Below are 23,964 nucleotides of genomic sequence, written 5' to 3'. Positions count from 1 at the left end.
CGCCAGGAAGGGCAGGCCTCCCCAGCAGCTCGGTGTGCGCTGGGGGCCTGAAGTGCGAGAGCTGCTGGTGTGATGGGAAAGCCCAGGGGCTCAGCGGAGGGTGAGGAGCTGGTGGGCAGGGTGAGACCCAGCCCCCCCCCCCCCCAAGGCTGCTGGGTGGGCGCGGAGCACCGAGGCTGTATGTTTCCCATGGGTGCTGCTTAATGTCACTGTGCACACCACTGGGCCTTTGGGCAGCTTTCTCTTTGGAGGATTTTTCTTTCCTGTTTGATATTTTTTTTTTCATCTAGCTAACAATTGTAGCCAGCATATTAAATATGTTAAAACATACTCAGATTTCTTCATTTTTTTAAATACTGCACATTCAAGCCCATGTTACTCTGGCTTCCAGTGACTGGCTTTTTTCCTCTTAAATAAAGAGTATTTTTATTTGAAAGAAAACCCATGCCTTTTTCTTTAAACTCATTATAACAACATCGTGCTGTGGCAATGTATGTTTGTTTTCTCAAATCTGGTAAATGAAGTATGAAGTAAGTGGATGTAAAAGAGAAGACTTGCAAAGGCCAGTCAGTTCTGCAGCTGCCATAGGAAACCCCGTTGGGGTTGGGCCTTTAATATCCAGAGTTGCTTTAAAAAAAAAAAAACCAACAAACCTCTCCTGCAGGGTATCAGATTGTATTTGGGATATACCGTTAAAACCCCAAACCTTTTCCAACTTTATTAGTAGAACTACATTACTTGGTTCTAAAATCAAGTGTCCAGATTGAGTGGCTTTGCTTGTATTTGCACATCCCTCAGTAAATGAGTATGCCTGAGTATGTGACTAAAACTGAACCGTTCACTCTTGTAGCCTGCTTTATTGTCTGCCTCGACCCACAGCACTCCCCCCACCGTGCCAGCACTTTGGGTAGGCTCATAAAGTGCAGCGTTATGGTATGCAAGGATTTCATTCCGGTACATGTGACTGAGCTTAAGGTAATGGGGAATTCAACCTTAAACGTTCATTTTCTAATATGACAGTGATATAGAAAGGAGATGAGGAATAAATATAGAAAAGCAAATTGGATCTTCAATATTTTTATCATTGTTTTTAGAATTCTGAAGTCTCCTCTTTTGATAGCATTAACATAATACCTCGCCACTTGCATAAAGGAGCTTGCTTTTGTTTAAAGAAGCTTCTAGGTCTTATTCTGCCTCTTGGCAAAGGAGTAACTACTTCTTTCCACTCCATGTCTCAAAGCCCAAACTTTGCAGGATTCTGCTGCTTTTTTTCCTCTGCAAGCTCTTATCCTTGCTGGGCTGCTGCATACAGATGTGCCCTGCGCTGCAGGCTCTCGGGCAGGAATGCCTCCCTAAGAGCTGGCTAGCTAGGGGCACAAACTGGTGTAGGTGGAACCTACCCCCTGATGAACGAGACTTCTGTAAGAAGTGATTTGCTTTTCAGTGGCCCAGCAGCATGAGTGTTCACTTTGTGCTGATGCATGTTTTTGGTCTCACCTTGAAGCTCTGTGACCTGTGAAACCTGCTACTTTGTCTCTATACTTTTATTGTGACAATATCCTATATTTTGGTTTCTGTGGTTAGGCTCAGATGCAGCTCTCAGCTTTGACTTGCTGTAGGGTGCTGCTCTGCAGAGGCCCAGTCTGCCTCCGAAGGAGACTCGTGTTTTCCTGTTTGAGCTCTCTGCAAGCGCTGTAGCCATCAGTCATCCAGCAAGTGCGTTGAATCACAGGGCTGTGATGGAGGCCGGCAGTGAACTTGTGTGAAGCCAGCACAGAGTGCTGGGTCGGTGGGGCTGTGACAGCCACCGCCGGTGCGGGGGGAGAGGGGGAGAGGTGGGGCTGGTTTGAAGGAAGCTGCGGAAAGCTCATGTCCATTGGAAGCAATGGTGAAGTTTCTTCAGGTCACTTGAAGATCAAGCTGTCTTACCAGCTCTCCTACCACTTGTCTCTGGTGGTATTAGCTGCCTGGCAAACAATAGCTCCACGGACATGATGTTGTCTTGTTTGTTTTTTAATGTAATGCAGGCAGACTTCAGGACTGTTGCCAGGGGAATGGGAAGGACTTTCCTTCCCTTCCTGAAGCCCATGTAGAACCAGAGGATAGCTTTCCTGCTGTTTTTATCTGCCTGAGGTACAACCTGTCCTTAACAGACTCATCTGTTTTATAAGCAGAGAATACCGTAGTGCCTGGAATGGGGTAACAGTGGCCCTTGGTGTCATTGTTCTTCTGGTCCTACAGAAGCCTGCCCGCTGCAAGGCTGGCCATGAGCTGCTTCTGTGCTGCAGGGCATCCCTTCTGCTTGCCCTGTGCCTCTGCTGGTGCTCCACATCCCTGGAGCAAGCTGGCAGATCTGTAGGAAGCAGAATGCAGCCAGTGCAGAAGTCTTTGGGCCTCTCTGGGTCTCGCTTCTTATGCTTATTCTCTGGGATCTACTTGAAGAAATTAGAAGCCCTCATTCTTTTGGGAAGTCAAAGATCTGCTGACCGTGGTGATAATGCTTTCCAGACAGTAGCAGCAGGTTTTATTGCTGGACCTGGGTGTGCCGAAATGGGCAAAGATGTTGAGTAGACTGTTGGGTGATGGTATTTGTTGCTTGCGTATCATCTCCTGGACTGTGCTTATGTGTGATTGCTACTGTAGCCCAACAGAGAAACACAATAGGCTCTGAGACGTGTTTTTCTTGCTGTGTGAGGTGAAAAGGCATGTGAATATCTTCTAGCTATTTGCTTTACCTCTATTTTCCAAAGGGTGAGCATTGGTAGGTGCTCCCACAATTCAGACTGATGTTACTATTGTCTCGCTTCTGTTCACATAGTTGCATCAAGAGATAATCCATGCATAGCGTGACGGTTTTCCTTTCCCTCTTTAGAGGTTGGCCTGCTCAAGCCAAACTGTGAGACAGAGTGAAATAATACAAAGACATTTTACTGTTTGAAAAGTTTCTTCCCTCTTTTGAGAACAGTGGGTTCTGTTTCCTGAGCCCAGCTGGCTTGGGAGCCTCTGCCTTAGCTATCAGCTTTCCAGGTGCTGTTGGCCCAGGAGCTGGTTTCTGTAAAGCAAAAACATGTTTGTTGCAGCCCATGTTCCTGACTCCAGTGCCACTGTCAGAAGAGTGATGACTGGAGACCATAAGCCAAAAGGGCGCTGGCTCCATGAGATACTACTGGCAAAACAGGAGGACGTGCTGTGCTGTGGTTCTGCTGCAGCGAGTGGGGGAAGTTGCATTAAAAAAACCCCACCAAACAGAGCGGAAAAGCTTAGCTTTCAGTTGGTGTCGAGTTTATCTTCCACTGTCAGACCTCCAGCTTTGTTTTATGCTTCTGTTGTGTTGGTACAATTGATGAGTCCTAGCTCCATATACAGAGATCTGTGTGCAGCAATTATCTTCGCTTGGCAGCTGCTCCGGGTGCTGTTTGAGAAGCAGTGTCGAGCAGCACAGCCGATATCTTCTGAGAGGTACAAAACAGAAACCTTTGCCATCAGAGAGAGGCCAACAAACAGGCGGTGGTGCGCTGTTCTTCAGGAGAGTGACAAAACCAGTTTTGAGGACTTGAATCCGCGCAGCTCCTCTCCTGTAGGCAGTAGGACCTTGTCAGCCACGCGGTGCTCAGCACGCGGGCTTAACAGCGGAGCTATGTTCATCTCCCAAGTGTTCATCCCGCTTCCCGCGGTCTCCCTAGAAAAGAGGGTTTGTGTGAGGTGGAAGCCGTTCTTTGCTGGTTTTACTCCAGTGTCTGTTACAACACTGGTCCCACACAGGTTGGTGAGAACACTGCATTGCTGAGAGAGTTTTGGAGTGTTGTGTAATTAAACTTCAACTTTTTCCCCTTCCTAAACATCTTTCTAAACTTGGTGGCAGGCCGGGCGCTGGGGTGAGTGCAGAGGAGGATTCCTCTAAGGAAGTTTCCTCTCGCAGACTTTTTGAGCTGTGGTAGGAGGATGACTAACTGCGGGTACACCCAGACGTTTCCCTTCAGACACACCTAAACACACACTTTCCAAGAAGAGGATCATGCCACCTTCCAGTATGGGCGGAGAGAAAATTTAAAGGGAGACAGGACTGCTGGGTCTTGATGTCCATGACACCATCTCTCCCAATGTCCCAGTGCAGAATTTTAACACAGCACTGTTCTGGGGTGATTTATGCTGTACTGCTAAATGACGTTTCTTCATTTCTTTGTCTTCTGTCAGCAGATGTGTGTTATTTGTAGACAGCAGAGGCTGTTGCCTATTTTTACACTCAATTAAATTGTAACTTCATCGCTGGGGCCTCTCCTGCAAGAACTACAAGTCAGGCAATGATCCAGGCTGATTAATTATCAGCTTAATGTCTTTGGCAGAGGCCTTTTGGTGCTGTTGTGGAGCACGGTCAGGGTACTGCTGCACTTTGTGATGAGAGGAAAAGTTAGGGGGTTGCCTCTGTGCTGTTCCCCTCGTTGAGCTTGTTTAGTGACAGGATTAGCCTTGGCTGCACAGACTGGCACATGTAAGAGGTCCAGAGTAAATTGTCTGTAGCAGTTCTTGGACATAAGCCTCTGCAGCAATACAACAAGCTGTAATATTATTCTTGTTTCTGATGTGGAAATGAGTGGGTTGGGCATTTTGTTTCTTTTCAGAGAGATTGGTAGCCTGCAAAATTTGGCTTGCAGTATTTTTTCCTTGTTTTGTTAATGAAAAAATCATAAATACTGTGGAAGGATAAAAATGGAAAAGAAACAGTTTTTGCTGCTGAATCAGCTTGAGAAAAGTCCATCAGTCTGCTTGAGAAACAAGAATTCTCTTTAGACAGTTGTATCCATTGTAACCACAGTAAGCTACTGGCCGAAGGCTTTTTCCAAACAAGAGCTTGTTTCCAGGGCCCTTCCTGAAATAAATGTTTAGTCTTGGTAGCAAAATTCCTCCAAATCTGTTTCTGGTATGTAGGTCTTGAAATGCTGAAGTTGCAAATGTGGAAGTTGTGTCATCCCCGCTACAGGCGTCTGTGATCTGAAAATCCACTTGCTAAATGTTCTCCTGCAGTGGGTGTGCACGCAGGAGGGTGGAGAGTGCTTCCTAGTGAGGCTTCAATGGTCAGAGGGTGCTGTTGCCCATGAATGGTTGGGGGAGCCACTGACTTCTCTCCTAGAAGCCTTTCAGGCATTGCCCTCTTATCTCTTCACTGTGTACTGGTGGAATAAAACCATCAACCACCAAGGTCACTTTGTTGCTGGGGAAGTCGAGCAGAGCATCTCCCTTGCCTGTGTAGGTCCTTGTTTAACCCTAGTCACTGTACACGCTGGCTGCCAAAAATCAATGACTTTCTGCAAACAAACATTATCAAGCGTCTTTAAATAACATACAGTGGAAAAAACAAACTGTACAGTGTACATTAGCTATTGGCTAATAACTTACTACAAACATCTTTTGGACTTAGTTTGTGTAAGCTAAACTTCCTCTTCATTTTCTATATAAGTAATACTATATTAAGCTTCCCCAAGCCCTGCTGGTACGATACATATTAATGTGTAGAGGTACTGAGCTGCAATGATCACAGCATGGTTAAACAACAAGTGTCTATGAGAAGCATTGCTGTGGCGGTGATGAACTTGGCGTGGGCTGCAAAAACCACTTCAGAGGCTTCCTCCGTGCCCAGCAGTTGCCCTGTAGTGAGTTCCATGGCCTGCTGCCCCGCTGTTGTTCCCTGAGCAGCTGCACTGCACTTCTGGTGTGTCCTTGCATCTTCTGGTACATCCGTGGCTGGAGTTCCTGGAGAAGTGAGAGGCCTGGGTGTCTTTCATAAACCTTGACTTTCCACTGTTCTTGCTGAGAACAGCAGGAGCTGGTGGGCTTTGAACGCTTCTGAAAATTTTCTCCCAGCGCTCTCACGTGCAAAGCTTGTCACGATGCCCGGGGTTTTCTTCTTGTGCTGCTTCCCCACGCTAGTGCTTTTAACCACAGACTGGTTTCCCACTTCATCTGAAGCGTGTGTGAAAGTGGATGACTTAACGTGTGCCGCTTTTAAATGCGGAGATTGGAAGGGCCTGTTCAAAGCAGTACTTGTCGTGCAAGGAAATGCAACAAATGCCGCCTTGAAGTATCACAGAAAACTGCTTTTTGGACAAACAAGGGGACTTCAAAAAGCTCAGCTGGGCTTGGCAGTGAGGACAGCTGTGAGAGCCGGGGACGGCCAGCCCTGGGATCTGGCGAACACTCAAACCAGGGGAGCCACATGAGCGAGGCTGCTGGGCTGGCCGGCGCCTCGTGCCCCTCTGGGGAAGGTGGCCCGTGCAGCCGTAGCTCCAGTGTCTTTCAAATCGCACGCAGTTCAGCTTCCTCCCCTCTTCCCCCCTTCCTCCAACCAGTCTTCCAGCAAGCATCTGGAAACTCTGATTTCACATTGTGAGGTTAAAAGAGGACTTGAAGAGAGATGATGGGAGGTGCTGAGGACTTGAGGCGTTGACAGAGGCAGTCAATTTTGTACAGGCTTGACGGGAGGTAGAGTCCTGTGGGCAGACCAAGATGAAAGGGGCTGAGAGCAGACAGTGGAGAGCGCTTGGAAACTAAAAGGCGGGTAGGGTGGATGCTGGGGCTTTTTGAAATTGCAGTCAGGCTGGGAAGAGGAATCAGGCAGGCAGGTGTCTAAACAGCCTCGAAGTAAAGGCATGCTGCCCTGGAGCTATGGAAATGGAGTGAAGTCTCTTCCTCTGCCGCTGCTTTCAGAGCCTTTCCACTCACCAGGTAATTACTGCCTGCGCTTGTCCAGGACTGGGCCTTGAGTTTAGGAGTGATTTCCAGCACACGGGCTTTCATGTAGTAGGTCTGCTTCTGTCTGACTTGTGTTTCAACAAGAGGATTTAGAGTCGCGTTCACCCTTCTGGGTCTACTCAGGGTTGAAGCATCTGGCTGTTTTCATGTTTGTTCTCTGCCAGTGGTTTGGCAGCTCTGCTAAACAAGTGCCAGGCGGCCGCTGGTGTCAGCGTACGTGTTGCACAGCCACCAAGGTTCCTGATGCGGTTCCATGGTGCTGCGTGTCTGTGGGGCGCTTCTCCACAGTACCCTGTGCTTGTACCGTGGATACACTGTCTTGTCCACGCTTCTAAGACCAGGGAGGCAGTGGAGGCGATCAGTTCAGGCTGGAGGTGAACTCTCGAGATTGTACGAAGCATCACCAAGCAGCACCTGTAGCAAACTCAGGAAGACGAGCATTTGACCTGGACTTTGCTGGTGTTGACCCCCGTGATAATCCAGAAAGCTTTAGCTACCCGATAATAGCGCACTGTTAATGCACGTGTAGAAACTGGTTGGCCAATATTGTGGTTTTGACCTGAGATCTCTCCTTTTTGCCCTCAAACCAGCAGTGAATCTTTTCGGCGCTTTTCAGCCATGGGTCCCAAAGTTGTGCTGCTCTTACCTCTCTGTTCAGACTAGCGCTGTTTATGTGGGCATAGCTGTTATAAAGGGCCAAGTTAAATGTGGAAATGATTAAGGCTCTAAGATAGTAGTGTGCCAGCTTCTGCATTGCACGCTGCAATTAATCCTAAAAGCCAGAAAGGAACATGAAGATCCAAGCCACAATACAGGAGATCTGCTTGGTTAAACAGATGCACGCTCAGAAAGGAATAATATGCTTAAATACCTGGCACTTCCAAAGTTAGCAATCTTCCAGGAGTTAGCCTATAATGAAGTTTTTACCCTCTCTTCAGCCTGAATCATAACAGAGCACAGTTTAGCTGTTTAAAAGGAAATGCAGCAGTTGTAAAGTGTGTGAAATATTTCAATGCATAAATCTCTTATTTTTCTATATTCTATTTCCCCAGGAACTGGCAAACTCTGTCTACTTGGTTATGGAGGTGAGTGTGTCTTTTTTCTTTTTTTTCTTCTTTCCCTCCCTTTTTCTTTCTCTTTTTTTTTTTTTTTAAATTGTTTAAACTTGTTTTAAGCAGACCGGGTTGTTACACAAGTAGTAGTGCTTTCTGCTCGCAGTCTCACCTGTGATGCTGTAGCTAATAGAATCTGCAGCTGCATGCCTTTGAGAACTGGAGCACTGTGGGTGAAAATAGCAGCCGGGGGGATTTTTCATATTGCTGCTGTCAGAAGGTCGTGCTGGCACAGGTTTAATCAGACAGACGTCTGTCTTCAAGGGTCAGATGGGTGTTACTGGGTAGCATCTGCTTCAAAGATACATGAAAGAGAATTTTCTCAACGCAGCCTACCTGTAAAGCTCTTGAATGTTTTCTTTCCTCTGCAGTCTTTACTCTGAGGTCTTGTTGACTTTCCTTAATGATGTGGAACATGATGTGGGGAATTTCAGTTTTCAGCTGTGGCTTTCCCAGGCTTCCCTCAACCAGCTTTCTGGTGGTGTCGCCAGTGGTGACCCTTCTGCTTTGTTCTGGTTTTATCTTTCTCTCTGATGTGCATGTACACGGGTGTGCACATGCATAAAAGCTACTTAATGCTGGTGTATCATAATGCAACATAATGTTTAGGGGAAATGGGACAGAAGAGGAACCTACAGGAATGGGGTTTTCCTTGCCAACTTCTGAATAAATATTTTGACATGTGTGATTATTTATGTTTAAATACTATGATAAGCATGCCATCCTTGATAAGTTTATTGTTTTTCTTTTTAATCTTTGGTTTGCCTTGCATTAACTGAGCTTTCTGTTCTGTTTGCAGTACTGTAATGGTGGTGACCTGGCAGACTATCTTCACAGTAAGTGGAACAATATGGAGAATATCCTCTGTATTCAGAAGAAAACACTGACTGTTTTAGCTCATTAAAGTTGCTGGGGTTCATGGAAGATCTAAGCATGCAGATCTTTTTTTTTTTTTTTTTTTTAAGTCTGGCAAAATAAGCAGAGTATCACTGCTCCTCTTCTAAGAGGTTCACCCTTGATAATCATTTGAAAACTGAGAATCCATGACAATAAAAGCTAGTCTTGTAGTCTTTCCTGTGTAGGTCAGTGGTGACTGTTGTCAGTAGTTATGTATTTTAGTTACAATGGCCTTATAGATTAAACATATTTTAACACTGCTAGGGACACGGTTTGTCTTTCTTGGTCATGGAAAAAAGCTATTTATACTGAAGTCTTGCAGTTCTGCAGGGTTGGATTAAAAAAAGATCCCAAGAGTATATTTCACTTACTTTAAGTTTGCCCCTAAGGGTGTCCCCACATATAGGACAGAACACATTTCTTACTTCAGTGCATCGAGGGTGACTGTAGTGTAGCCACCAGTGTTGGGAGGGTGATGGAAACTGCAAACTTCAGGGTGTCTTGGAGAATATAGCGCAAGTATCTAACTGTGGTGCCTTGAAGAAACTTTTGCTGAGACTGAAGTGTGTCTTTGCCATCAAACCAAATGAAACATGCTTTGCATGTTTGCCAGCAGTATCTCTGGCACTTGGGCTTCGATCTCCCTAGCTATTTTTCAGTGCACTGTACAGGTACAGGATCCTGGTGTGTGAAAATCACATTGCACCTGGGTACCTAAGCAGTAGGAGGAGATGTTGTTGAACAAGTTGCTTTGCTGCAGTCAGACACAGCACTTGTTTTCTGTTGGCCTGACTGTATTATTTTTTTTCTTTAAGGTAGCTTTATTGTTGTTTTGCATGTTAACTAGAAGATTACTAAATGTGAAGAGACAACTTTAATCTCATTTCTTGTGTGGCTTTGGGTCATGGTTAAACAAAGTTTGTTCACGTTGTTCAAATTAAAAAGCTAGTCAGCTGGATAATACTTCAGGCTGCTTATATGAGGTACATGATGCCTGGAAATGGCAAAAATTGAAGGATTAAAAGCTAAATTTACATTTGCCCTACAGCTAGTGTTGGTATCCCTAGAATGATTATTTGGGGCTTGATGCTTCTATGTTGCACTCTATTCATACAGGGTAATGAATTATGTTTGTGGACTTGAATTTTCAGAAAGGATTTAGTACTTGGAGGAAAATGAAGGAATATTCTGCCTTTCATGTGTTTTGTCTGTTTAAAATGTACATGAGATAGAAGTGACAGGCATTTGTTTTTTAAAATCCAGGTTTAGTGTGCTTTGTCTTAGATAAGTGATGATGTTTTGCATCTGTTGGGTATTGCTGTGCTTTAAAAGGAGCATCTTTGGTTGTGAAATGCTGTTTTGAATACTAAGTGAAAATAGTTTTGTATTTGATACCTTCTTTCTTGAGTACAAGTGCAAATTTTAATAACGAAATGCTTTTAAAAAATAGTCAAACTTCAGTTTTACAAGTGCATGGGCTTTGAAAGCTAAAGGTTTTAGCTTTCATGCATGTGAAATGAACCTTGATGTTAAAGCGCTGAGCTGTGCAGTCTTGTTGACAAAGCTGTGTATGTAAACAAGAACACAGCTTCTGGCTGAATGATTTATAGAAACATGGGTTTACAGAAAATCTCCCTGTTCATACTACTGCTTCTATGTGTCCATTGTCATCTTCTCCCTTCTACCACCCCCCCACCCCACCCCCCCAAAAAAAAGCGTACTGTGCAATTAGCTAGGCTATTAATACAGCTCACTTATTTATCAAATGAAACTACTCAGGAAATTGGTGGCTAGTTTGAGAAAGTGACTATGAATTTTATTTTCCAAATAAAATTCAGTTTTACCCCAGTCTGGTTTGAGTGCTGCCTGGGGTAAGGTTTGATCCTCCTTGGCCTCAGTTAATTTGAAAAAGTTAACCTTTAGCTCTGTTTTTAGCAATAAAATATTTCACCTTGACAACTGTAAAAAGCAGCTGTTGTGACTGGGAAATTGTTGCTTATTTTTATTTTAACTCTTAACATCTGTGTACTGGTTGTCAGTAAAGAAAACCCAGCAGGCACAGATGTCCAGAGGGAGCAGTCAGTAGGGGACTGCAGCAAGAAAAGTTAGTTACTCCCGTTGCTGCAGCAGAGATCTGGGTCTTCTGGATCCCAGAGCCTAGATACAAGTGTCAGCTTTTGCATCACGTGGCTTTTTCTGTTCCACCACACGTTCCTTTGGGGAATCTCCTCTCCCAGCTTCTGCAGGCACTCGAGGTGCTTTTGACAATAATGATTTTTTTTTTTCCTGAAAGCTCATCTTGGAAAGTTCAGATTTCTTCCAGGGTGTTTCACTGGTACACAGGAGACTGATCTCTATCGAGCGGTTATTGTGCTGCTTCAGTTATTTTAATAAATGCATGAGGGTATTTAATTGCAACATCTACTTTCCCACTGACTCCTCAGACGTTTTTGCTGGTACTTCCTGTAACACTTACACAAGCTGTGCATGCAAATCCCCTGTTTCTCATTGAACGAGATGCTTGTAAGCTTCCCAATCCATTCTGCCCTCTAATTACAAGCATTAGGCAATATGGTAATTCTGCGTTGAATCCAAAGGCACTCTAATTCTCCTTGTCTTCATAACTGGAAGACGTGCGTATGTGCACGTTTGAACGCAATATGTGTTTCGGCTGTGTTACGCTGTTGGTCAGCCCCATCTCTTCGATACAACCCAAGGTTGTGCGTGTTCTGCCAAGCACAACGTCTGTGGTGGTGTTCTTTAATGGTACAATGCAATTTCCCTTCTTATAGATCTCTGTGGATGTTGCTTTCATTTAAAACCCATCACAGGGGATGTTTTGAGCTGAGAGTGGCAGATGGCTGCTGTGTGTGGTAGAGCTGTGGGAAGCGTGACAGAAGCGACCATCCTCAGTACAGGAATAACTGGAATTCAGTGGCCTCGGGTACTCAGGAGGTCAGAGCAGTCTGATCTAAAATTTCTTCTTAAATGCTGTGAATTGACATTGACACAGGTTGTTATGGACAGTTCATGAGTGCGTATTCAGGACCTTTCTTAAAGCTGCTTCTTGGAGAGCACATCTCTGTGAAGGAAACTTCATGTCACAGTCAAACCAAGAAATGCCCTGCTCTGACACGTGCAAGGAGCTGTGATCTTCTAGTTCATCCCAAGTGGTGTGGGGACCCCTTTGCAAACAAGAGGTGTGAGGCACTGCTGCGTAACTTTTCACTCTCTACAGCTAGGTAGTTAAGAATATCTATGATAAGATAGATCTATCTGGAACAAGTCTTCAGACTTGGACAGAAGAGTTCACAGGAGTCTCGTCGACCACACGTTGCATGGGTGGAGCTGAGGGAGTTACAAGATGGGCCCCCAAATAAATCAGCTTGATTTCGCAGACTTCAGTGTGATTTGGATTGGGCCCATGTTAGAGATACTCCTGGCACCTGTGGGTAAGAGGAGAAGTTCTTTTTCCTAAATAACTTTTCCAAAATGATGTTGTCATGTAACATCAGTGGGTGTGCTCCAATGCATCTACCCTTGGATCAGCTGACAAGGGCTGTTTACTACAGTTTACCTGCTGGGTTGAACATCTCGGCACAGGCTGACCAGGGCACTTTTTAGGTGGTTTCATTCTTTTCCTATGCCTCGAGAGCTACGAGACACGCAGACCCCGCACTGAACTGCAGTAAATATTTGCTCTGATCTACTGACCTGTGTAGCCACCGTTTCCAAGGCAGTAAGCTGAGTACCTCGTCACTGAAGTGGAGGCCATGAAAATAAATACAGGGATATTATTACTTCTCAGTAATGGCAAAGTAAGGGTTGTGAAACAGCATTCCCTGCAAGAATGTGTTGCTCACCACAGACATCCACGGGGATGCCCAGACTTCAGTGTGGGCTTAGTGTTTTGCCAGCACTTTTCTGGTGAAGATGAGAATGGCCCCTTTTTACAGGGACAGAAGTAAAAGTTCCCTATTTGGGATGTAGCAAAAAAAAAAAAAAAAGTTATTTTGTTCTCCACACTTTTTTTTTGTGTGTGTGTGTGGCATATAAGTTGAATGAGTCTTCTGTGTCAGATGGTAGCTGGTCTAGAAGATCTTTTGTGGACCAATATCCTGAAGTTGCTGAAAATGTCAGTTGTATTTATGTCTCTGTCCTTCAGTTGGAGATTGCTGCTGTCACTTGGTAGATTGATGGGCCGGGTATGAGAGATAAGGACTCTTGTTTTTCAGTGTTAATGGCGTGTCTGTTAATGGAGGGAAGTAAAGGGTATGCCCCTACACTGCCCAAGTGACTGACTGTCCCTTCTCTGTTACTGACAGCAGCATCTCAATTTCACAGTCCTACCTTGCTGCACTACCTGGATTCGTGATATTTAATGCTGCCAGAGGATCCAACTGTCCTCTGTCTAATTTTGCTGCTCTGCAGCGTGGTAGCTCCACTATGCCACAGAAGATGCACTAGGAGAATCTGTCTGCAGGCTCAGGACACCGGCTTAAATCTGTGCATGTCAGGAAAACACCTTTGCAGGGCTGAGAGCTCCGCACAGACTTCTGAAGTGGAAAAGCTTAAATTGTGCAGAAGTTATTAACTTAGAGGCCTTGTTTTCTTTGGGTGAATGCATTTTTCTGATCTTGGTAGCAATGTTGTTCTCAGTATAAAGAACTAAGAGCCCGCACTAGGAAGGCTTAGCTGGTTTGCTGAGGGATGGTGCCTTATAGCCACCAAATTACATAAAGGAGAGGGTAACGCCTTGAAGATGTGGCATGCTTTTGGGACTGCAGGTCAGAACAAAGCTCTCAACATCACAGTTTCTCTGCTAGAGGCAGAGTGTATTTAGCCAGGAGTTTGTAATTGCCTGTTAGCTTAATAATGTTAAGAACTGCCAAGTTTCAAGTCTTGCTTCATGTTTGGGGGATGATGAAGCTGCCTGTCCTTTCCCGGGCCTGAGCTGAATGGGGCAAAAAAACTTTGGAATTGCTGTTTTGTTTAAAGATGGTGTTTTAACCATTCCTGAATAGATTTCCTTGAGTAGGAATCGCAGAAATATTGCAGACCTTTTATTGGTGAGAAGATTGAGCACAGCGAAGGTGCTGGACCTTTAATAGACAGAAAATGGTACAGGTCTGAGTACACTGACATATTTCAGCAGGAGGTCAGGGAAAGCCATGTTAAAAATGAGGCAGTGCTTTTTTCAGAAGACACAGGTGGGTTTGAAAGACTTGCATCTGAGCTGCCTCTTGATATCCTTAAAATCCCTTCACAGAATCTCTCCTTCTTGTAGAGGAGTCTCTTGAATTCCAGCTGAGTGCCAGTTCATGAGGAAAAAGGGCCAGTGAGGGGAGCGAAACTCTATATACATGTGCGCTGGTCTCACGTGTAGGAGTCCAGGACCAGCTGATAGCCGTGGTGACATTTCAGCTCTGCTTGTGCCACCTTCTAGAACAGTGAGGTTTGGGAGCAGTGGTAGTTTATTTTCTGTTCCAAGTGCTGTTTAATTTATCTGTGTCCCTTGCTGTTTCCCATGCACGTATTTTAAAAGTTGGATTTTTTTTTTAATTTCCTGTGTTGTGTTAAAGCTGTGTGCAACCTCATCTGTGTTTTCATAAGGATTCCTCCCTTCTAGCTGACTAGGTAGAGTAGCATTTGGAAGCTCCTGCCAGCTTGTTTTAATGTCTCACTAGAGAACAGCTGCAAAAACACTAATGAAGTCCCAAGTAATTTAGAGGGACCTTTTGTAAAAGAAATTACTTTATTCAAGTGGAATGGTGCTTTCTTTAAGCCTGACTTACTCAGTGGCTGACAAGGAGGCAGGCTGGTAGCACTGTTGATCCTGGGGTTTGTTCAGCAGGCTGCTCCCAGCTTTGGCAAGGGTTTCGTACGTATAGTTCTTAAAATAACGAGAGCTAACGTTGCATTGCTGTAATTAGAAGAGCTAGTTGAACATTATTTTAGTCCCTTCAATGTGGATTTTCACACCACTGTTCTTGAGAAGCCCGTATCTCGGGAGAGTGCAGTTCAGACCTTCCATATTTGCAGATTTTGATTACTAATTAAAAAAAAAAATTGTTTATAAAAGTATTCTGAGACAGTCTTGCTGCTCTTTCCTACCTATGGATACAAGATGGAGGGTGTCAGATGACAGTTTTCAGGGGCCATTTGGTAGGGATACGTTGTGACGTATTGGACCTGATGTGGTTCATCCTAACACCAGGTTTGGGATTAGAATTATGGTTTGGTCTAGGGGGTGATGTTGCACAAGGGTTAGGCCCAGACTTGGACCCCATCCCAAAGTTACAGATCCTTGCTGGTCATGTAACCCAGCTGACTCTGAATTTAACCTACCAACCCTTTCCCGGCCTGGGCCTTAATGATTCCTGCAGGTGTAAAGCCTACTCCTAACTGCCTTTCCTCTTAGCTCCAGGGTTAGACATAGTCTTTGTGATAAAGCTCTGAATTTATTGACCATAGCTCAAGGTAGCAGCCCTCCCACTCCTTGGGCCGCAGGCCCTGCCTGGTGCTTGCCCGGATCTGGCTGGCAGCTCTTGTGGAGGGAAGCCCTAAATCTCACCAAATGTCATGTTTTGGACCCAGTTGATAACCTAAATTTAGCACCCACCACTGGCCTGAGTTCCCTGTGAGAGACTTGGGGCTGAAAACAGCCCTGACCACAGAATAAGCTGGGAATGCAAGTGCTCTCCCTTGTTGCCTGTAGGAATCATTCAGGAATAGTGTGTGGACAAAAAATGCCATATGTGGAAGTAAAAAAGCCAAATTATGGTTAATTGCTGTTGGTTAATCTGCCCTCTGGGCTCTTTGGAGAACTGGCATTGCAGTTTTTTCATCTGTGGTTATTTTTTTCCTCCTCCCTAGCTATGCGGACACTTAGTGAAGACACCATCAGGCTCTTTCTCCAGCAGATAGCAGGTGCCATGAAAATGCTGCACAGCAAAGGCATTATCCACCGGGACCTGAAACCACAGAATATCCTCCTTTCCTATGCTGGAGGCAGGAAATCAAATCCCAACAACATTCGCATAAAGATTGGTAAGACCCCGTTACAAATGTTACCCTAAGCGCTCTCAGGAGAGTTTGGTGATGGAGAAGTGGCAAACCTCAATCTTTCTGTGGGGAAGCGACTAGGAGAAGGAAAGAATTGCTGCAGTTTTTAAAATGCCTTAATGTTTCATCTTCCTCGCTTAGTTCTCCTGCTAGATGTAACCATCAGTTGGCTCCAAGGAGTAGGAGCAAGAGGTTTCTGCTCTGCCAGGACACAGACTAACCCAAAAGAAATTGGGCAAGCCTCGCTCCGCTTCCAAGCTGAACGGTGCCTCCCTTGGTAAAAAACAAATACTAGCCTGCCCTAATTGGCTTGTAATTGCCAGGCTTACCAAGAAATGAGCAGCTGTTGTGACTTTTGTCTTTGGCTTTTAATAGAATTGAGGTAAATGTTGATGTCTTAAGTTAAGGGCTCAAACTAGCTGCAGTCTTGGCTGGCCTCGGAGAGCACAGCAGGAGTCAGGGACACCTGAAAGCAGGTGTTTCCACCCTCTGAACTAGAGGCAGGCTATTCAGCTGCTTCTTGAAGAAAATCACCTTTTGCACATTAGGCAGGTGGCACAGATGGACCAGTAGTTGGGATGAATGCTCCAGCAATCCAGCTACAGAGCACGCGTATCCCCTGTGGTCCCTCAGAAATGAGTGCTGGATGATATCACCCTCAAAACATGGACTTCTGATTATGTTACAGTTTGTGAGCTGAATCTGACACCAATTAAACAAAACCGTTTGTTGCCTGAACCCTGTGCTGAGAAGAAAGTGTTAATGCTTTCGTTCAGCTGAGAAATGAGGTCCAGTGGAAAAGTTTGAGACATCGCTGCCCGTTTGGCTGAAGTTTCACTTTTTGTGAAGTGCAGAGTTATCTGGAAGGTGGAAGTGACTGGGAGCTGCAGGCAGGAGGGCTGTGGGCACGGCTGCTCTTGGCTGTGATGTACCTGCAACCCCTCCTTCCCCCTTCCCTGAGAAGTACATGGCCGGGGGAATGGCTAGCTGTACCAATTCATTAGTGACAGATGGCAGTGTAAACAGCTGTGTTGCTCTCCTAGCTTGAAATATCGGTGACCTTGAGAGAGAACCTCTAAGTATCGTATGATCAGATGCTGAGTAACCTGCAGAGGTAATTCATCTTGGTATTCCTTGTCCCTGGCTTTTCTAGCCACCAGATGAACTATGGCTCAGCTTTCTGTCTTCATGCTGGGGTTAGTGCTGTTGAAACTCTTTTAAAGGAACGGAGCAAAGCTGTTTTCAGTAAGGCTGGTCTAGAAATGAGGGTGGTGGCGAGTAGTGGTTTCTCCTGGGTGTCTGGTACTTTGCAGCCTTTTCAATTGAGGGGAACTTTCAGTTCCTCAAATGTAAAAGTTGAGATAGCAGCAGATGAACTACCTAGTATGAACTGGCATGCTCTCACTGAAGTCAGGAGAGCTTTACCATCTTCCAGCAGCTGACAATTCGGAGTGCAGGCAGATGGGTACAGGGAGAAGTGACTGTTGATCTCTGAAAAATGGATGGGAGTTAGTTCTTCTGAATACTTTTTTTTTTTATGGCTTGGTCTATCTTTTTCTATTGTCTGTAGCATGCATTAATAACTAGGATGAGGATGTTACTGCTTGAAAAGAGAGCTATCAAAGTCTTGTTAAGATGGGGTACTTCACTTGCTGTGAAAATTCATGAGAAGTGAAAGGAAAGTAGGGGGAATCAACTGGGAAGGAAGGTGCAGGCTCTCTGGAACTGGTGTCTGACCCTGGCCTACCTCTTTGTTTCTCTTCGTAGCTGACTTTGGGTTTGCCCGATATCTGCAGAATAATATGATGGCAGCGACATTGTGTGGTTCACCGATGTACATGGTAAGTGTGTTTTTTGCCCGCAGGTTTTTCTGTATTGTTCTTGCCTTGCCCCACAGAAGCAAGGCTTTGGTTTTTGCTAGTCTTTCCCCCAAAGGTGAAATTTTGTCAGAAACAAGTTATTACACAGGGAGACTTCATAAAGTTCTAGCTGCTGGTAATATTGGACAACAGGTGCCTGTGTTGTCATCTAACTTTAGGGTGAGCTGTTGATAAATAAAACTGAACAAAATGAAGTATTGATTGCTGTCTGCTCCCAGAAGCTGCATCTTCCAGAGGGGACCAGGGCCTCTCCACTGAAGGTATTGGGAAATGAAATCTATTTCCTCTGCTGCAAGCAAAGAAACAGCAAAAGAGAGTAAGGGCTGGGATGATATTTCACACATCAGGTTATATTTGAGGCGTTGCTTCCTTGGAGAGGAACCTCAGTAAATCACTGCTTCAGCAGGCCCTTTTGAGACAGAGTGGTTCCACAACCTGCCATCACCTCGGGCTTTGCAGTCGTTTTTGCTAAGGCCACAGCAGCAGGAACGAAGTCCCTGTTTAACAGCAGTTTTGTAAAATCTCCACCTGTTTTTAGCTCTTTGGTCTTGCAAAATCCCTTCAGATCTATGGACCTCTGCAGGCAGAGATTTTGCTGTTCTGGCTAACTTACTCCTATGTGTGCTTTGCTGAACAACTCAGCAGATGGGTGTAAATGAAACTCACCTGCTTCTGTTTGCAACTTGTTTTGTGCATTCCCACTCCCCAGCCCTCCTCCTCCCACTAGTTCTTTCACCAAACCAGCTGATTCCAGGATGACTTCTTAGCTTGTGAAACAGATGTGTTTGAAAACAAACAACAAAAACCCAAACCAAACCAAAACCCAAAAAACCCCACACAAACAAACAAAACCCAATCCCTTTCACTCCCTTTGTACTTCCCACTTTGGGACCAGGATGTGATCTCTTGTTTGTACTCATGGTAGCAGTCAAGATCTCGGTGTCGCATCAAGTCAGTGAAATTAAGAATGATGAAACCAGGCCAGAAATAAAAATGTCAGAGCCAGCCATGTAATAGTTCCTGGGGATGTGGGTGTCTGAGCTCGAAGTAAAAAGATGATGTGGATCAATTTAGGTTGAATTTTTTACAGGTGCCCTGGGGGCAGTTGGCACCTAATTTTGAACATGATCTAATCCACTCCAAGTTGTGAGGTTTGTTGTTTTTTGGTCTGCGCTTTTTGGGCAGAGTTAGGCTGGACTGTGCTGCATGGCACAGGGGTGTTTGGTAGTCTGTTCCACTGTACTAACTCAAGCAAAATAGACTTCCTCTCTCTCCCTTTTTTTTGAAGCCTGATGTTTATTTGAACTATGCTATATGTGAAGATGATGTAATTTTTTTCTCTTGTGAGAGTTTCCTGAATTGTGTATTTTTAGTGATGCTTTTTCTTTCAGAGTCTCTTGTGAAAGTAAATGAAAACACACAGCTTATTTTTTTGAAAGGGCTAGAGGAAGCTAGTGATGACCTTTTTCTATTTTATTTTTTTTATTTTAAACAACTCTGGACATTACAGGGAATCTCAGAATGTTTCATATTGTTCTCTGTTTACTGAAGGATTTGAAGGAAGATGAGGACGGATGGTTCATTTGGGATTTAGGGCGTGTTTGAGGTCTGTCCCTACTGCTACTGTGGATCTTGTTTGGTAGCCCTGGGAGCATCTGCTGGCAAGGCAGGCCCTGATTCCCTGCTTTAGCTCATAGCCCATTGCTGCTCTTTTCATTTTTCTCTTTTTTTAAAAGAGATGAGCTTTCTGTCTGAGCCCTGATACAATCCACGTAACATGAGACTTGAAACCTCCTTGTGCAGTTCTTGCCCTGCTTCCTTGGCTTCGTTTGGCGCCATGCCTGCTTCCCTTAGGGACAGACCAAGCTCCTGTCCACAACTTGTTTGCTACCATAGTATTTTTTTTTTCATTACATGTGGCCTTTACTTCTAACAGAGCTAGAAAATTGATCCTATTCCATGCTGGCAGCACTGTGATGAAATCTGTTGTTATAAACATGTGGGATTAGCAAGCCTGCCCTGCTGTCCCTCCTCTGCTGCTGCTGCTCCTCAGGCATGTTGCCTCCTGAGCTACAGGGCTCCGTGCACTTGCACCGTCTCCAGCTTCTGGAATGAGCCTGGGAGGGAGCAACCGAGGGCATGGTGCGAGATTAGAAACCAGAGTCTGAGGCACAGCAGGGCTCAAGCTGTTGGACTGAAATGCACAGATCTGCCTTTGAACCCAAACTGCGACCTTGGCAGCAGGCTCTGGAGCATAATTAATATGCTGCCATCATGGCTAAATGAAGAAAGTGCATAAGTGATACAGATCAGGATGGAGGCTGAAGCTTACCTGTGTGTGCAGCGTGAGCCTTTGCTTTTCTTGGTCATTTACCTGTTACTTGCTTTGGTTCAGAACATCTGTCTGTGCCATTTCAGTGAGGAGTCTTCTGAGCACAGGTGAATTCAGCAGAAAGTGGTATGCTGAGAAGGGAAAGTATTGAGTTTGCCCAAAGTAGTGAAATGGCATCAGGTATTTTTTTGTCTGACCAAGCAAAAGTCTTTGCTCCTCCTGCTTAGACAGGGAATTGGCCCTTTCAAGGTAGTGTTACAGTCTTCGGGGGAGCAAACCTTTCACGGTTATTGGGGAATCTTGCTCAGGGATTTTTAAAGCATAATAGTGACTTCTGTTTCTTTCTTGCAGCTGCTAAAAAAAAAAAAAGCTACATCTATAAACCAGATTTCTGTTCTCTCCCCAAAAAGGCACCAGAAGTCATTATGTCTCAACACTACGATGCCAAAGCTGACCTCTGGAGTATAGGAACCATCATTTATCAGTGTTTGACAGGAAAGGCTCCTTTTCAGGTGAGTTGCTTAGATGTAATGTTTCTGACACTCTCTTGCTTTTTTCTTTTTTTTTTCTTCCTTTTAATCTGTTTACTCTAAGGCTTCTGTCATCCGTAATATTAACTTCCATAGATCCAGCTTCATGGAAGTCTGGCTGTCCAACACCTTGACAATGTGGTGCTTTATATGTTGTAATGCTGGACATATTTCTAGAATATGACTCTCCTTCTCTGGGCTTTATCTCAGTGAAATGTATTTCCTGGTCATAAATCCTTAGGAAGTGTCACCTCTTTGGAAAATTATCATGAATCAGTTAAAACAGTGGGGTTTTTTTCCAGGCCCACACTTAAAAAATCAGTTTCTATTTACAGCTGTACTCGGTGTGTAATTTATAATTATAATATTCTTGGGTATGGAAGGACAATAAGGAAAATCATAATTGCAAGTTAATGTTTGGGATGATTTGGTGGTAACTGGTGTATTGCGGCTAACTTGACTGTTTTTAGAGCATTTAAATAGGATCGTATCAAAAGGATCTTATCTGTCATCTCAGAGCAATCCCTTCCAGTCTGAAATATTTACGTTCATCAAGTCCAAACCCTTCCAAATATAACACAGTCCAGTAAAACTCCACCCTGTAATTTATGCCATAACTTCTAGATGAGCTAGAGCATATCTTTTGTGAAAGGTATTACTTGATTTTAAATTTTCTAATGATGGAGAATTCATCACGGCCTTATGCAAGTTGCTTCAGGATTACTTTACGTATTTTTGAGCTTATATGTAGCTGGAGTTCAGCTAGACTCAGTGCATTTTTCTTGTTCCAAATCTCGTGCCACACCGCATATTACTCTTCTTCCGTGCTGAATGAGATTGCAGACTCCCTTGCAACCACTATTTTCAAGCACTGTACTTGTCAGGTTTTTTTCCTTGCTGTCTTATAGCATAGCAGAGAGATGCTTGAGTTGCTGATACTTTGCTTCTCTAATGTGTGAGCTTTGTAGAGCTTGTCTCTAATCCACAGGAAAAGACCAAATCTCAAATTTACATACTGGTGTGTCAGCTGATGCCAGCTCTTCAGCTTCTTAGGTCAGTTAGGGCAAATGTGAACTGCGGCCCTCTTGTCATGTCCTGACATCTCTTTATCCCGAGGCCCTAACAAAACCAAAACCAAACAACCCAAACAAAAAAAAAGTCAGTTTGAGGGGGAGTGGGGGGAAATCTATGCTAATGTAACAAGGCAAATTTTATGAACTGCAGGACTTTCTGAGCTTAAGTTCCACAGCTCTTTAGAATTTCGCACAAGACCTTGAATGTTTGTGCAGTTGCATCATCAGGAAGGATAAAGTGAATCCTGAATCTGTTGCAGGAAGGAGTGGGCAAATAGAAGTAAACTAATGGTATGTTTTGGTTTTGTCTAGAGCCAAGAACACTTTTCTCCTTCAGGGTAATTTTTTCCCTGCTGCTGTAAGAATCTTCCATTCCAGTGCTCTATATTTTGTCCACCAGCTTGCTCTGTATTTAGAGCAAGACTTCATTTCCTGTGCATGGTTTTTTTCTTTTTCTTGTAAACACCACTACAAAGTACACTGAAACTCCAGAATGGCTCCTGTGTACTGGCTGCACCCACTCGTTGTCAGTGTTGGTATCTTTGAGAGAAGAAAATGACCATTAGGATAAAAGAAAATAAATATTTATTCATTAAGAAAAAAAATGTGGGGGTGGAGAAAACGAGCTTTGACTCTGCATGCATAGGAGAGCCTTGCACTCATTCTGTCTTGTAACTCAGTGCCTTTTAGTCTCTAAAGACACCTTGGTATGGTACTCATTCAAATGATTTAGTTATTTAACATGGTGACTTATCGTAGGTGTTCGTAGTTAGCTTAGTAACTGACACACAACCTTGGGGCATCTGATTTCTTTGGAAAGAATTAGGTGGCTTTTATCATTGGTCATTGAAGCATGCCACAGAAATGTTCTGAAAACATTTGTTCTAATAGAGAAGATTTTTCACAGGAAATAAAATGGAATACCAGTCAGCTTTTATTCAGCTGTTCAGCCAAGGCTTTGAAAGGGCAAATGGTCAGAAAACCATCACCTCTCTGCCTCTGTGTGTGTCCTCAGGCTCACACAGCGGTGAGAGCTGTCCTGTGTGGCTCTGGCCGAGGCATGGCAATACCCTGCCTGGTGGTGGGCGGTGAAGGGTAATTTCGGTCCCTGCCCAGCAGGTCCTGATCCTTGCTTGGTGCTTGCCTGCCTGGATAACTTCTCTCTTTCCCATATACATCCAACATCTGTTGAGCTGGGGATGGGAGGCATTGGTTTCTCTATTTTAATTTTTCCCCATGCCCTTTCCTCTTTTGGGGTTTGTATTTTGAAGCAAAATGCCAGACCCCGTTTGTTACTGCACTAACAGCTGTGGATTTTTTTGATCAGGGAGAAAGAAGAGCTCAGCCCAGATGGTTCTCTACACTATGTATTTGTTTTGACCATGTGTGTCACAAACTGCCTTCTCCTAGCTGCGAGCTTCAGGTGAAAGAAGCCTGTCTAGGGCAGACGTTGGAAAGCTGGTTAAAGGTTAACTGGCTTTATTTCTGTGTTGGCATGACTGTCCTGTAAGAATTTGCTGATGGTCACTGAGTGGTCGAAGCTATTGTTTACAGGGCTTTTGGGAGGAGAGGGGGATAGCGGGCAGAGGTGATGGGGAAACCATGAATAGGAATGAGTGCTTTTGGGAGGGACATCTACAAATGGCTGGGGAGATAACAGCCTTATTCCACATAGTGCCACCAGCAGACCCAGTTTACAGGCTAGCCATGAACTGGATTTCTGACGTTAACCTCTTCAGGCTAAATCCTTACCATGCCTTCCCTCCCAGACTGGCAAGGGCAGCCCCTCACCTCTGTCTAGCTGAGATTCCCATGGGAATCTGGAGCACGGTGGTGTGAAACATGCTGCATTTGGGCACTCTAGCTGTTCACTGCGTAAACCAGTTAAGCACCTTCACGGGCATGCAAACCAAAAGGACACCACCGTTGTCTGCAGTGAGGAGGAATGAGCTGTCTAAAAATAAAATAGGGCTTCGGGGGGCTGGGTTAGATGGAGAAAAGATCAAATGTGTGGAAAGGCTGAGGCAGCTGTCAATCCAGAACGTGCTTGTAAATCAAGACAGAGATGTGTGTATGTGCGTGAATGCAATTTCTGGCTGTCTCAAAGTTAAAATTAACTATAGCTGGGTCACTCAAGGCAACTTCCCAGAGCCATTCCTGTCCCTTTCCTGCCTCCCTGAACGCAGACAAGAAAGAAGCTGCTGATGTTCAGATGTGAACAGTTGGTGGGACGGCTGGTGAAGCTGTCTTAAGGAGCTTTTTGTATTAAACATGCCCATAAACAAAACAGTGATACTGCCATAGGGATGAGATTAATGGGATTCATAA

The 23,964-nt window shown here is 44.6% G+C and overlaps 1 protein-coding gene across 6 annotated transcripts in view; it reads left to right on the top strand.

Annotated features, from left to right (window-relative positions):
* Positions 1-23,964, top strand: part of ULK1 (unc-51 like autophagy activating kinase 1) — a 96,025-nt gene that overhangs the window by 23,909 nt on the left and 48,152 nt on the right. For all 6 annotated transcript variants that reach the window (XM_054844005.1, XM_054844006.1, XM_054844007.1 and 3 more), the window contains 5 exons: positions 7,800-7,832; positions 8,659-8,695; positions 15,633-15,806; positions 17,589-17,662; positions 20,444-20,545. In XM_054844005.1, the coding sequence (XP_054699980.1) occupies positions 7,800-7,832; positions 8,659-8,695; positions 15,633-15,806; positions 17,589-17,662; positions 20,444-20,545 (420 nt within the window). The remainder of the gene's footprint in view (positions 1-7,799; positions 7,833-8,658; positions 8,696-15,632; positions 15,807-17,588; positions 17,663-20,443; positions 20,546-23,964) is intronic.

This window comes from Grus americana, chromosome 16 (assembly GCF_028858705.1).
Source record: "Grus americana isolate bGruAme1 chromosome 16, bGruAme1.mat, whole genome shotgun sequence".
Classification (NCBI taxonomy): Eukaryota; Metazoa; Chordata; class Aves; order Gruiformes; family Gruidae; genus Grus; species Grus americana.
This window is presented reverse-complemented; position numbering and strand designations above follow the sequence as displayed.